Source organism: Lynx rufus, unplaced genomic scaffold (assembly GCF_022079265.1).
Source record: "Lynx rufus isolate CCGP_SWC_20201006 ecotype Redwood Valley unplaced genomic scaffold, mLynRuf1.p SCAF_17, whole genome shotgun sequence".
In the NCBI taxonomy this organism is placed as follows: Eukaryota; Metazoa; Chordata; class Mammalia; order Carnivora; family Felidae; genus Lynx; species Lynx rufus.
In genome coordinates this window covers 1,978,075-1,991,639 of record NW_025814831.1, presented here as the reverse complement: position 1 = coordinate 1,991,639, position 13,565 = coordinate 1,978,075, and the positions used below count along the sequence as shown (strand labels likewise).

Sequence of the window (13,565 nt, the reverse complement as noted above, 5' to 3'; positions counted from 1 at the left end):
GCTCCGGCTACAGAACTAGGCCAGGCCCCTGATATTGCCCCACCCCTGACCTTGGGGTAGGTGAATCCTGGGACACAGGGTCAAGAGGCACCCCCTGCATGAGGGCGCGTCAGGCCACAGGCCACTGACTCAGGGTGCCCGGCAGCTGCTGGGGGCCACTGTGGACCCAGGCTCCTCTCCTTGTTTTCCTGCTCTCCCTGGGAGGATGGGCTGTCCAGCATCCGGTGTCTTGGTGCCGATGACGACCTCCCTGACCCAGAGCGCAGAGCTGCACGGACAGGTGGGGTGAACACAGCAGCCTGAGCGCGCTGCGGTCCCCACACCTTCCTTCTGCAACGGTTACAAAACACGTGACCATGTCCGCACTGGCGCTTACAGGGCCTGAGTCCTGCATTTACGTTAGGTCCGTCCTCAGCAACCAGCCACCTGCCTCTGCTCCTCAGCGGAGAAGCTCAGGTGCTTCTAGGGGAGTCGGGGTGTCCACCAGCATGACTGGGATGACCGAGGGCCAGCACCCCCCCACTTGGCCCTGCCCAGGACAGCCAGGCCACCAAGCACCAGGAGGGAGCCTCTGGAACGAGAGCGGCAGCTGGGAGACCATCAGAAGAGCAAAGGGGAAAAGGGCGCCGGGAAGAGCTGGGAGTTCAGGGTTAGCTGTCAGTGAGGTGGGGGCCCCGAAGGCCCTGCTTGGCTCCTTCCCTGGAGCGCACCATGGTCCACATTTTCAGAAAATGCTACACTTTCGAAAGCTGGGAAGACAGACACTGCAACTACTACCAAGACCGAAAAATAAAGAAATGATACAGGGGCGCGTGGGGGGCTCAGTAGGTTGAACGTCTGACTTCGGCTCAGGTCACGATCTCAGTTTGTGGGTTCAAGCCCCACGTCGGGCTCTGTGCTGACAGCTCAGAGCCCGTAGCCTGCTTCGGATTGTTTGTCTCCCTCTCTCTCTTGCCCCTCCCCTGCTCACTGTCTCTCTCGCTCAAAAATAAACGTTAAAAGAAAATGCTATAAAGACACAAAATACTAGTTAACCTTTAAAAATAAAACTGCCAGTTATTTTATCAGCAAAAGATGGATTTACCTGGGAAGAACAGAATTTCAGTACAACACAAGCAAGCTCTCCCCCAGAGCCAAAAGCAAACCCCACGGAGGGGAGGATGCCATTTTATAGAGGAGTGGCGGGTGGGACAGACTGTTGTAAGCAAAAAATCCATTGGAGTAAACTGGGAAGTATAAAGTGGGAAGTTACTGAGGTTTCTCATTGGCTGAGCTGGGACGGCCTCTCATTGGCTGGGCTGTTGCCAGGGGAGGAGGAAATCTTCCTTCCTCCTGCTGGGAGAGTAACACAGTATCCATGAGCAAGGCGCATTTCTTCCCATTGGGTCTGCAGTGGGCAAGGAATGGTGGCCGTGAGGACTCCCCCTGCTGGCCTCCTGACTCCATTCTAAACGAAGTTCCCTTACTAATTTCCACATTGCTTCAGGTTTATTGGTTATAAAACACATACACTCTGTTTTCCACCAGGCAAAAGTACTTTCAAAATCGGAAGGAAACAGCAGCCCGTGGGATGTCGCATCCCACCACTGGCTCCTCCAAGGGCGCTGCCCTTGCTCCTGCCCGGGGGAACTGGGAGAGAGGAGGGGTGCCGAACCAGAAGCCTGTCTGCTCAGCAAGGTGAAAATGCTCCACCTCGTATTTAACACATATTAACACAAGCGAAATAGGTAATCCAGCCGAAAAAGATCCACTCAAGGATTATGCCGTGGCATAACGAAGCAGATAATAAACACACTTCCATTTTGTTTGTTGGATAGTTTTTTAATAAAGTGGTGTATACACGACTGATATTAAAGAATGGTCCTACGCGTGAGAGAAAACAAACCTTTTTGGCTAAGGGCTGGGTAAGGAGGAAAAAGCATGAGAAACAGCAACTGGGCAGGGGTGGGTCGGGGTGAGCGCAGTCTTACTTGTAAACTAGTGAAAACAATACAGAAGGTCTGGCCACTCCCCGCGGCCAGGGCAGGTTCAGGGGTGCAGACACGGTACACCAGAGCCCACTTAAGTGGCACCGCCCCACCAACCCCACCATCAACTGCCCTCGGGACTGAGAAGCCATACATGGCAGGAGTCCAGACTTCCTTAGTTCTGGACTTGACCTGACTTAACCTTACGGTTCTGTCCCAGCACTAGTGTCACCTGGCACGCGGCAGACTCCGTGCACACCAGTGTGGCTAGTGTTGACCTTAAAATAAACGTCGGTTATTTTACCAGCAAACTAGGTTTATTCAGGAATAACAGAACTGTGACCTGGGAGAACCACAGGCGAGCCCAAGCAACCAACGGGAGGAACGTCACTTACGGAGAAAGGAGGGAGCCGGGAGGGCTGCTCTGAACCAAAGTCCACTGGGGAGAAGCGGGGTCCAGGGTGACGAGGGCTTGTCTCTGGCTGAGTGGTCGCGGGCCGTCAGCTTCTGGTGGGAGAGCAAACGTGCATCTTTTCCCGTGGGGGCTGGCACTGACTCCTTCCCGTTCAGGGGTCTTCTGTAGGGTCTGTGACCGGCAATTCTCGACGTCCGCAGGTGCGGCGCGAAAGCCCCCTTCTGGCCTCCTGACTCCCTTTGAACGAGGTTCCCCTTGTTTAATGTTCACACCGTCGGGGGACTCTCGACAGCGGCGGGGCACAGGGAAAGCCCAGTCGCGCTGGGAACACCGCAGGGGCACGGGAGGGGCCGCGAGGGTCGGATCCTCTGAAGGCACCACCTCAGACCCCGCCCCGAGATCTCCGGTGGACAGGATGGGCCCTTCTCCAACACTTACATATAAATAGGCATAAATAAACCCCCCAGAATCCGCATGTGATTCTAACGAAGACACAGCCCAGCCGGCGCAGAGGAGCCGGTAAGGACACTGGAGACTAAGAGGCACTGCTCCGCCCGGCGAGGACGCGGAGAAGGTTCGCACCGACGTGAAGTGGAAATTCATGACACACGTGCGCTACACGGAGCTGCCCGAAGTTCCACCCGAAACAAAGTCCTTATTTAAACCTTAAACGATGAAATACACCAACTGCAACTGTTCAGGTTATAGGTTCCTAACGTAGCAGCAGAAAACGTTTATAGGAAAAATATACTTTGAATAGCTGACAAAATCTAAAAAAAGTATAAAAAGTTTAAAAAATAGATCTTAAGACAAAATATTGCCCCAAACATATAAAACTTAATTTAAAAAACGTCACCTATCTAAAATTACACAAGGCTGGACACCAGCCCTGCACAGAGCTGTGGCGGGACGGAGGACAGAGGGGCCGGCGCCCAGGGCGCCGGCGGGCGTCAGGCCGGCTCGGATGGCTAGCCGGAAGGAAACCGCCCAGCCCGCTGGAGGAGGACAGAGGGCACAGGGCAACGGGATGCTGTTCCGGAACATTCTCCCCGTCGCAGACACACCAGGGGCCGAGCCCGCAGACGCCCAGGCCACGCGCTCCGGAGGCCGCAGGGGCCCCTCCGCCACGAGTCCCACCGAGGCCGGCTGCCCTCTCAGGTCTCCACCAGGATCTCCACCGCGTGCTCCAGCTCGCCCAGATCCGACCTGCAGGTGGAACTGGGGGGCGCGGCGGCCGCGGGGGCGAAGGCGGGGAGCCCCGGGCCGGAGGGGGCACCGCCCACCATGCCGGTCAGCACCGCGTCCAGGTCGTAGTAGGAGCTGTCCACGTCCGAAAACAGCTCTTCCACGGACCCGGGGGTTTTATTCTCCAGCGTTTCAAATATGTGATCCAGCGACTTCTGAAAGCCCCCTCTGCCCTCCCGGGAGCCGTCCAGTCCCCAGGGGCTGCTCTGCGGGCGCCTCGGGGCCTGTCCCGGGGCCGGGTCTGGCAGGGGGCCGTCTCCCTCGCCCTCCTGCTCCCGCCCCGAGCGGCACAGGATCTCCGTGGAGACGAGGCGGTCCAGGGGCGCCCGCCCTGCGGCCTGGGGCGCCACCACCCGCCAGGTCCCGTCCTGGGTCATCTCTTCCTGGATCTGCCGGACCGTGTTGGCTATGAGGACCGAGCGGCAGAGGTTGGGCTCGACCAGCATGTGGCACAGCTGGAGCTTGACGAGGGACATGTCCAAGAGCGACTGCCGCTGCAGGGTGTAGGAGGGGGCGGCCGGAACGCCCGCCATGCCCCCGTCGGCGTCCTCCGCGTCCTCGGTGCTCTTCCTCTTCAACCCTCGTGCGAACATCCTGCCCTGCGGAGAGCGAGGCGGGCCCCGATTAGCACGTTCCAGAGTCCCCCCCAGACACCCCGCGCCCCGACTCGGTCTGCAGTCGTCAAAGGTGGGGGTTCGGGCGGGGGCTGCCGCGGCCACCCCTTCCCCCCTCCGTGAGCGTCTTTAGGTACCTGCAGCACGGCCACGCCCGGCACCCTCCTTAAACAGCGAGAAGGTGCCCCTCCAGATCATTTCTCCCCGAGGGCCTGTGTGTCTACAATTACTCCCAAATAAAAAGCCTAAAACACTAAGTAACCCTAGCTTACCCCCCCCCCCCCCCCCCGCCGACTACTTTTCCCAGAACAGCAAACAGGTCGGACTTACCCACAGTCTCTGAAACTCTCTACCGTTTCCACCACAACACCTGGCTCACACTTACTTGAATCAGCGGTTTGTAAACAAGTGAATTAAAGCGTTTACCACCAAAACACACGAAAGTGGTTTCACTCACTGCTGGTGGTACAGGAGTCAAGGTTTTTGTTGTGGCGGCAAATACAACTTTTACACAAGTTTTTTCTCTCATCACTTTTGTAAAAGTCACTTACTTAGAATGGATGAGTACACTGAGAATGAATGTAAGATTAGGTCAAACTACAAGATAACCTGTGAGGGGGCGGGAGGGGGGTGAGAATTAAGTGTCCAGGGTTCCTCTGTGGCAAACCACTGTATCTCTTCGGCTTTTTTTTTTCCTCGAAAGAGAGGAGTGGGAGCAGGGGAGGGGGCAGGGGGGGGGAGACAGAGAATCGCAAGCAGGCTCTGTGCTGTCAGCGCAGAGCGCGAAGTGGGGCTCGAACTCACAAACCGCGAGATGGTGACCTGAGCCGAATGCTTAACCAAGCGAGCCAGCCAGGTGCCCCCCGCCCCCCACGTTTAACTTTTAGTTCTCTTTTCAACCAACTCTAAAATCCCAAACCTGGATGACAACCGACTTGATTCAGGGCCCAACAAAACTCACTCAAGTGGCCCGAGTTACCACCAGAAGGACTCTGGGCTGCCCCTCCTGCTGGCCCTGCACGGCAAGGGTGAGCACCACCACGGGGGCAGCTGGGAGCAGAGACCCACGGCTCGCAGAGCTCAAGGCGCCACATCGAGCACCCGGCTCCCTGGGGGCCCACCTCCCTCTCCTCAGGGGTCCTCTGCAAGCCCGAGACGCGAGTTTGTGAGCTGTCGGTCCAGCAGGGGCCTCTCACGCCCAGGCTGGACTCGGGGCCAGCCTCGCCAGGACAGTCAACAGCGGCCACAGACCGAGCTAGACACACATCACAGCAGGAACCGCCCAGAGAGAGCCCTTATTCATACCTGCTCCGAAAGACCGTATGTTGAGGACGGTCGCTAGATCCATCCAGGACCCCAACCCTTCCCTGTAGCAACCAGCTAAGAAAACAAAGACAAACTCACTAAAACGGAGAAGCTGGAAGGGGGAGCCAGGACCACTCACTGTCCGATCCCAGGAAGAATCACCAGTTATAGGCCCCGCAGGGAAATGAGCCCACTGCCTTCCCCACAAGGACCTGAGCACCCACCCGTGCCACTCAGGCAATGAGAAAGTCACCACCCTGAACTCCCGCTTTTCTCCTCCTCCTCCTTTCCTCCAAACTACCTCCTTACTCTCCTTTGTTGGATTTGCCTATGGCTTTGAAAAAGCTTGCTTGTCCTGTTAACTTTAACAATAAAACTTCCAGGACACCTGGGTGGCTCAACTAGTTAAGCGTCTCTCTCTCTCTCTTTTTTAATGTTTACTTATTTTTGAGAGAGCGTGTGTGAGCGGGGGAGAGGCAAAGAGAGCAGGAGACACAGAACCCGAAGCAGGCTGCAGGCTCTGAATTGTCAGCACAGACCCTGATGCGAGGTTCAAACCCACGAACCTGAGATCATGACCAGACCCGACGTCAGATGCCCAACCGACTAAGCCACCCAGGCGTCCCAAAGTTCTGCCTCTTGATCTTGGCTCCGCTCGTGAGATTGAGCCCCCAAGTCAGGCTCTGTGCTGGGCATGTAGCCTAATAGTCCCTCTCTCTCTGTCCTTCTCTTGCTTGCACACGCTTTCTCAAAACAAAACAAACAAACAAAACAAAACAAAACAAAAACCCTGCCAGTTATTTCACCAGCAAAAATGGGCATATTTGGGAATAACAAAATTTCAATTGGTATTTTTTTTTTAATGGGGGGGAGGCTAGGGAATGGGGCTATTGTAAACAAAGTCTATTGGAATAAACTGGGAATTCGAAGTATAGAGGCCTCTCATTGGCTGAGCTGTGACCATCTCTCATTGGCTGAGCTGGGACGGCCTCTCATTGGCTGGGCGGTTGCCGGGGGAAGGAGGAAACCTTTTCTCCTGCTGGGACACTAATAGGTAGTACCGGTGTGCAAGGTGCATCTCTTCCTGTTGGGTCTGCAGTGGCAATGAGTGAGAGCTCCCCTGCCCACCTCCGGATGCCATTTGAAATGCCGTTTCCTTCTACTATTTTTCACACCTGGAACTGCTATTCTGTTACTCCCAAATACACCCATTTATGCTGGTAAAATAACTGACTTATTTTTAAGGCTAACACAGCCCAGGAAGTCAGACTTCTGTCTCCAGTGACAGGCCAGGAAGCCAATGACTTCTGTCACAGTCGCCCCAAGGAAAGGACTTCAATAACTGAGGGCTTCCCTAATACTTGTCCCCACTTCCTAGAAACGCCAAACGTGCTCCCCATAAAACCACCAGGGCTCCTTGCTCCCCCAGCCTGCAGGCCCACCAGGGCCCCGGAGCCCTGTTCCAGGAGGCAGTGCTGCCACTCGGCCGTCTGTAGCCAAGTGCAGCTACCCGAGTAGCTGCAAGCCAGGCAGTGACCCACTCCCTGGCTGCAACTGCGTCCAGTAAACAGCTTTTGCTCTTCTCACACGGGTGCCTCCATTTGTCTCCGCAGCTCACTGTCGATAGTTGAGAAGAGTATCAGAAAGTACAAGACAGGGGGCCTGGGCAGCTCAGTCAGTTAAGTGTCTGACTTTGGCTCAGGTCATGATCTCACCGTCTGTGGGTCAAGCCCCGCATCTGGCCGTGTGCTGACAGCTCGGAGCCTGGAGCCTGCTTTGGATGCTGTGTCCCTCTCTGCCCCTCCCCTGCTCATGCTCTCTCTCAAAAATAAACAAACGTTAAAAAAAAAAGAAGAAGACAAAAACCACCCCGGTTCCGCCCCTCTGAACCAGATGCACAGAGCATCTGAGAGCTCGTTGCGAGTTCTCCTTTCCTGCTGGTCGCATTTTCCATGTCGTGTAAAGGTTCACCATCACCTCCGACGGCCGTGCGTCGCTGTGAAGAACAGAGTCTTGTTCCCTGACATTCACACTGCTCACAGTGATGCTGGGCTCTAACCCTGGATGTTGGTATTTGTAGCACTTGATTCTGGAGTTTCTACGAGGGCTTAAAAAGGTAGGGGCAGTTGTAAGGCTCATGATGGACGTTATCAAGCCGCTCTCTGGGAAGGCTGAGTCAGTTCACCCTCCACCAGGTTTTTCTGTATGGTTCTTTCACAATCGCTGGAAGCCCCCCTTCACCTTGCCCATTATCCCAGCTCCTCCTCCGTGCCTCTGCCATTACCCTGTGTCACCACCCCAGACGTAAACGTTATTTTCAGATTCAAAACAAGCAAGTCGAATGGGTAAACTGTGGTGTGTCTGACAACAGAACGCTCCCCAGCAACAAAATCCACACCCGTCTATGCAACAGCAAGGATGGGCCTCAAACGCTATGCCCAATCACAAAGCAAGACCAAAGAAACAGGTACCATACGACTCCATTCATATGAACTTCTGGAAAAGGGAAAGCTAACCTAAGGTGCAAATAGCAGAGGGGCTGCCAGTGGAGGAGATGGGATCATCCAGAACTCTCCAGGACGATGGAAATGCACCCTATCCAGACAGGAGAATGGCATTCGTCAGATTCACTGAGCAGCACAAGTAGTAACTGTTCATTTCACCGTATTACGCGATGGCTTGATAAAGAAACACACGTAAGCGAGTTGACGGGGGCAGGCTACGTTACTGTGAATCCCAACCATTTTAGACACTGCCTCCCGCGTATCCCTAAGTGCCAGGACCAGCATGTGCTCAGAGTCATCGAATTACCGGCTTCAAATGGGCCAAATCCTGAGCAACTGTTAGGTTTTGTTATACTCCGTACAAGAAAATGCTGGCAGACTTGCGACTTGAGAAGGACTTCGAGGGCAGCACACGCAACCACAAGAGCCACCGAGCTGCCACCAGAGCCTGTGTCAGGGCGATGCGTCAGGCCGAGCCCAGAAGGTGGCCGGTGAGACTCACCCTCCTACGTTTGTGTCTGGGACACAGCACACAATATGGTTCTGAAGGCAGTGGAGGTGAGCACACAGATCCCCCGGCTGGACTGGTCCAAGCCCAGCTTCTTGGGCAGCCCATGACTATGGCCTGGGGCGCCTGACCCTTTGAACACAGGACACGAGACCCCAGACTTCCCAGGCTGTCCCAACCGCAGAGCCTGACTCACCATTAAGTTCCCAACAAGAGAGTACGGTAAAACCTTGGACCGCGAGTAACTTGTTCTGCAAGACCAGTAAACATTTCGAATAAATTTTAACTTGGTACACGAGCGGCGTCCTACGATATGAGCAGTACGTGCCGCCAGATGTCACATGATCACAACTAGCCAATAGTTCTCTCTCTCTCTTGCTCACTCGCTGTGGGATTGTGGGTGATCATCTCCCATGCTCAGACGCTCGGTCTCAGGCCGCGGTGTTTGGAAGAAATCAGTGATTTTTCAGGACGTTGGAAGGTGCCCACAACTGGCACTTGTGTATTTTTGTCACTTCAAAGCACCTCTGGACCATCCTTTGCTTTTCCATCCAAGAGGGAGCTCAGGAATGCTTTGCTTCATTCTAGGTCATCGGACACGTTCTTTGTTGAAGTTGCACGGAAGATTCCATGGAGCCAACAGAGAGCAGTGATTCCGTCAGTGATAAAAGTCGTCCTACACAGCAACCCTCCTCTCTTGTGCCCCTCACACCAGCCAGGAGGGTTTTCAAAGGGCAGGTTAATTTAGCTTTGTAATCTGCATTTTATTATGTCGTATTACAGCACCGTAACCATTTTTATATGCATATATTTGGGTTGTACAACGAGTCATCTGAGTTTCCGGTATTTCTTATGGGGAAATTCGCTTTGCGATGCAGGTGCTTTGGATAACAAGCATGTTTCCGGAACAAACCTCCGTATTACACACCTCCGTCCACTCCAGATAGCCAGAAGGTCTTGCTGAGTCACACCCCACCAACTCCTCAGGGTCAGTGGTGTTTTGCTCAAACCCTCCTGAGCCACGGACAAGCAGGCCAGCAGTGTCAACCCCGTGGTCAAGGCACAGCAGCCTCCAGAACAAGGGGTGACCAACAGAAAAAACTGAAGACAGCAGACTGAGTGGTTCCATGTGGCAGGTGGAGCCAGGGAGGGGTGCTGTGTCCGCCCCATCGGGGCCCCCTCCCCAAGACAAAGGGGAGCCTGGCCTGGTGGGCCCCTCACCCTTCCTGGCCAGTGGCCTCTCCTGCAGCTGCTCTCACAACGCGTGGCCAGCAATCTCGAGGCCGGTGGAAAATGCAGATCCCCAGACTCCGAGCAGAAGAGCTGGGGCAGCAGGGGACAGACGGCTGAGACCTGCTCAGACCTGACCCTTCACCACGACCTTCAGCTCATGGCACTCAGGGTTTCCAGGCAGACCAACATGAACTCTCAGTTTCTGGCACACGATCAGGCTGTCTCTGAAATACCTCACCAGAGGAAAATGGGACGACAGAGCAAGCGTGGCAAAGTCTTGAGAAGCGCTGCTTGGGAGCCCAGCCGTGGGTTCATCATCACCGTCTGAGACTTTCCTTCAGCAATTACTAACAAGTGAATTTCGGGGACTTTTGCGACTTGGAATGATACACAGATTCCCTCTACATGGAATATGTCCCATTAGCAAGCTGAAAAAAAACTTCCCAGCCCTCTTCCCAGGATAAAACCTGCCATTCTACCTAGAAAAAAGTCATAACTGACTTTTTATTCTGAACTTCAACTTCAATTGTAAAACGTGCCAAAACTTGAAAATAAAAGAGTAGTTATATGCAGGAAGTTTATAAGACATCAAACTTAATTTTGTAAACAGGCAATTTCTTTCTTGTCTTAAAACAACAGTTAGCTCGGTCCTGCTGTCCTGTGCATGCGACATAAAGGCCACCAGAGGAGGAAACAGTTGGGAAACCCTGGATTTGGACCAGCGCATCTCCTGGCAAACTGTGGTTACCTGGTAACCTTTTCTTGGCGATCCTATTTTGCAGACAACAGGCTTTCAGAGAGGTGGACTCAAGCTTGCCTTTGACCAGTGGAAGAGTTTCTGATCCCTTTCCTAGTCCCAGCACCACCCCACACACCTGAGTGCCACCGCAGGCAGCCACAAGGAGCCGACTGAAAAGAGTTTCCCAACCGGGGTCTGGGAACCTTCCTCTTCCCACATCCCACCCCGCCCTTCCCCGATGCCCGCCTCCACTGCCCACGCAGCTAGAGCTGGATAGCACAGGGGGCAGGCGCCATCGGCTCCTTGAAACTCCCCTGCCAGCTTTAAGAGAAGCTGGGTCTGCTACAGAACGGGGGGCAGAAGCCATTGCGAAATATCCCCAACGTTCCTTTCTCAAGCAAGTCAAACCCAGAAACAAAGGAAAAGAAGTGAAAGTGGACCCTCCCGGGCTGCGGCGGACCTCGCTACCCTCCAGGGCTCCAGAGCGTGGTGCCCCGGCTGGGCCATCCTTGGAAGGGCATCAGATTACTAGCGGAACCCGTGCTGCCCAGAGGACTTGGGATGAGGCACCAGCACTGCGCGGCCAGCCACCCACTCACTCCGTGAGGAAGGCGGGCTAGGAGGAAACCCAGGAGCGCGGGCATCCCGCACCACCGGGGAAGGGGCGAAAGATGAGCACGGACGAGGGCGAGGAGGGGAGCGCGGGGACTCTGATCAGGGCTGGAAACTCAAGTCGGCCGGGCTCCCCGCGCGGACCCTTCCCAAGTCCAAGGCAGGAAGGCAGTGGGGGCTGCCCTCGGAGGCCGCACCGCCCCAGCGGCCCCGCCGACCCCGCTTCGCGTTTCCCCTCTTAAAAAGCCCGCAGCGTGATGAGAGCCGGGGAGGGGGGGGGCGCAGGCAGTACTTTCGGACGCCAGTAGCGCAGGGCAGCCGGCACGAGGGGGGATTCCCAGGTGGCGGACGGCCCTCCGGGCGGACGGGCGGGGGGAGCCGGCGGCCCGCGTCGCGCCCCCTCCCCGCCCCCGCGACCCCGGCCTCCCCCCGGGGGCCCGCAGCCCCCACCCCGGGCGCCCAGGCCCGCCCGCCGCCGCACAAAGCCCGCCGCCCGCGCCGAGACGCTCACCTGGCCGCCGCCTTCCGCGCCCGCGCCCGCCGCCGAGGGAGGGGCGGGGCCGGCGGGGCGGGGCCGGGTGGGGCCTCTCCGCGCCCACAAAGGGTCGCCATGGCGCCGGCCGCCCCGCCCGCCGATTGGCCGAGTGCGGGGGCGGGGCCTCCTGTTCAAACCGCGGGCGGGGCCCGGCGCGCGAGTTCCCGCGCGGCCGCGTTGGCCGTTGGGGGCCCGCGTCCTGGCCGCCCCGCCCCCGTCCGCTCCCAGGTCTCCGCGCGCGGCCCCAGCGCGCCGGCGCCGGGCCTTCGGGGCGGGGCGTGGCGGGAGAAGACTGGGACTGGAGGGGAGGAGGGTGAGGGGAGTCGGCGCAGTGGGCCTGAGAGCGAGGGGGGGGGGGGGGACGGGAGGGTTGGGTGGGAGGAGTCAGAGCCGTGGGCTGGAAGGGGAGGGGAGGAGAGGGTGGGGGGAGTCAGAGCTGTGGGCTGGAGGGGGGCGATGGGAGGGGAAGGAGGGGAAGCTGGGGGGAGTCAGAGCTGTGGGAGGAGGGGGGCGATGGGAGGGGAAGCTGGGGGGAGTCAGAGCTGTGGGAGGAGGGGGGCGATGGGAGGGGAAGCTGGGGGGAGTCAGAGCTGTGGGAGGAGGGGGGCGATGGGAGGGGAAGCTGGGGGGAGTCAGAGCTGTGGGAGGAGGGGGGAGCAGCAAGGGGCAGCAGCTCCCCCCCCCCCCACCCCAGCCCAGGTCACTGTAGGAACTTCCCGGGTTTCATGTAAGAAGTGAAACCATGAAAGTCCAAAGCAGGGGAGGTTTTTAAAAAATTTTCTCAGGGGAAAAGGTAAAGAGAGGAGCAAATCCTGACTGTTAATTCAACCAACATTGTTCTTGTGCAGGCCAGGGCTGCAGTTACAGGCAGCAAAAGCCCTTCTGGGTCTGCTGTGTCACGTGATGGGGGGGTGGCTGTGAGTGTGGTGCCCCTCATGCTGTCAGGAAAAGCCAAGGTGAGGTGGGCACCCTAGGCACACGGGCCTCCGGGACAAAGGGGGCATGGAAGAGGGAGAGAATTCCGGGCTGGAGAGGAAGGGAGTTGAAGGGAGGGGGTGAGCTGGAGATCACTGGAGGGTTGTGCGGAAGAGGGGCAGGTTCTGAGGGGGGCCGGGAGAGCATCGCTGTGGAGAACGCATCTGGGAGGGGGAGAGGGGAGATGTAGGGAGGCCACTTAGGGTACGGCAGCCCTGGGGTGGGGGGACTATGGGCTGTGACCAGTGTGACTGCGCAAATTTAAAATGTCCGTTTGTCAAACAGTGGAAAAGCTAGGGGGAGATTTTGCTCCTAGCCATATGCCACGCGCCCCTTAACACACGTGAAAGCAAGGTGGACGAACCGATAGAAAGTGGGCACAGTTCAGTGCCTAACTGGTGAAGAGGCCGGTGCTGGGCCTCAGAATACGAGCCGAGCACATTCGACTACCCTAGATGCCGTTCGTGCTATCAGATGGGCAAAAATCCAACATCTCTGGAGTAAGGGTATCCAGAGCCACCACTCTTTTTCACCCAGCATGTTCAGCATTAAATGAAAACAGGCAGAGCTAGACACAAAACCAAAAAATGAGGGGAAAACAAGGGGAAAACAAACAAAAAAACCGCCCACGTAATACTAACAGACTCACGGGTGATCCTGATACTGGAATTATCAGAGGTTTAAAAACAGCACTCATTTTCTCCATGAGAATTAATGACAAGGAGAACTAGGATGTGTTAAGAGGACCCCAATGGAAGACGTAGCCGCAATCTTACACGAAGCGTTCTGGAGAATCAGGAAGGAAGTCTTCCCACCGAGAGGGCCGACATCGCCCCGATGCTAAAGCTTGAAAGGGTGGGGGTGGCAAGAGGGAGGAAGCACAGGCCAAGCCCTCGTCAACCTCCAACCAAAA

The 13,565-nt window shown here is 56.5% G+C and overlaps 1 protein-coding gene across 13 annotated transcripts in view; it reads right to left on the bottom strand.

Annotated features, from left to right (window-relative positions):
* Positions 1 to 1,800: 1,800 nt before the first annotated feature.
* Positions 1,801 to 13,565, bottom strand: part of CDCA4 (cell division cycle associated 4) — a 29,789-nt gene continuing 18,024 nt past the window's right edge. For 9 of the 13 annotated variants that reach the window (XM_047079957.1, XM_047079958.1, XM_047079955.1 and 6 more), the window contains one exon: positions 1,801 to 4,226. In XM_047079957.1, the coding sequence (XP_046935913.1) occupies positions 3,537 to 4,226 (690 nt within the window). In that variant the 3' untranslated portion in view covers positions 1,801 to 3,536. Of the gene's footprint in view, positions 4,227 to 4,378; positions 4,992 to 8,062; positions 11,508 to 11,653; positions 11,681 to 13,565 lie in introns of those variants that run through there. The other 4 variants (XM_047079967.1, XM_047079964.1, XM_047079966.1 and 1 more) reach the window with 4 other exon arrangements.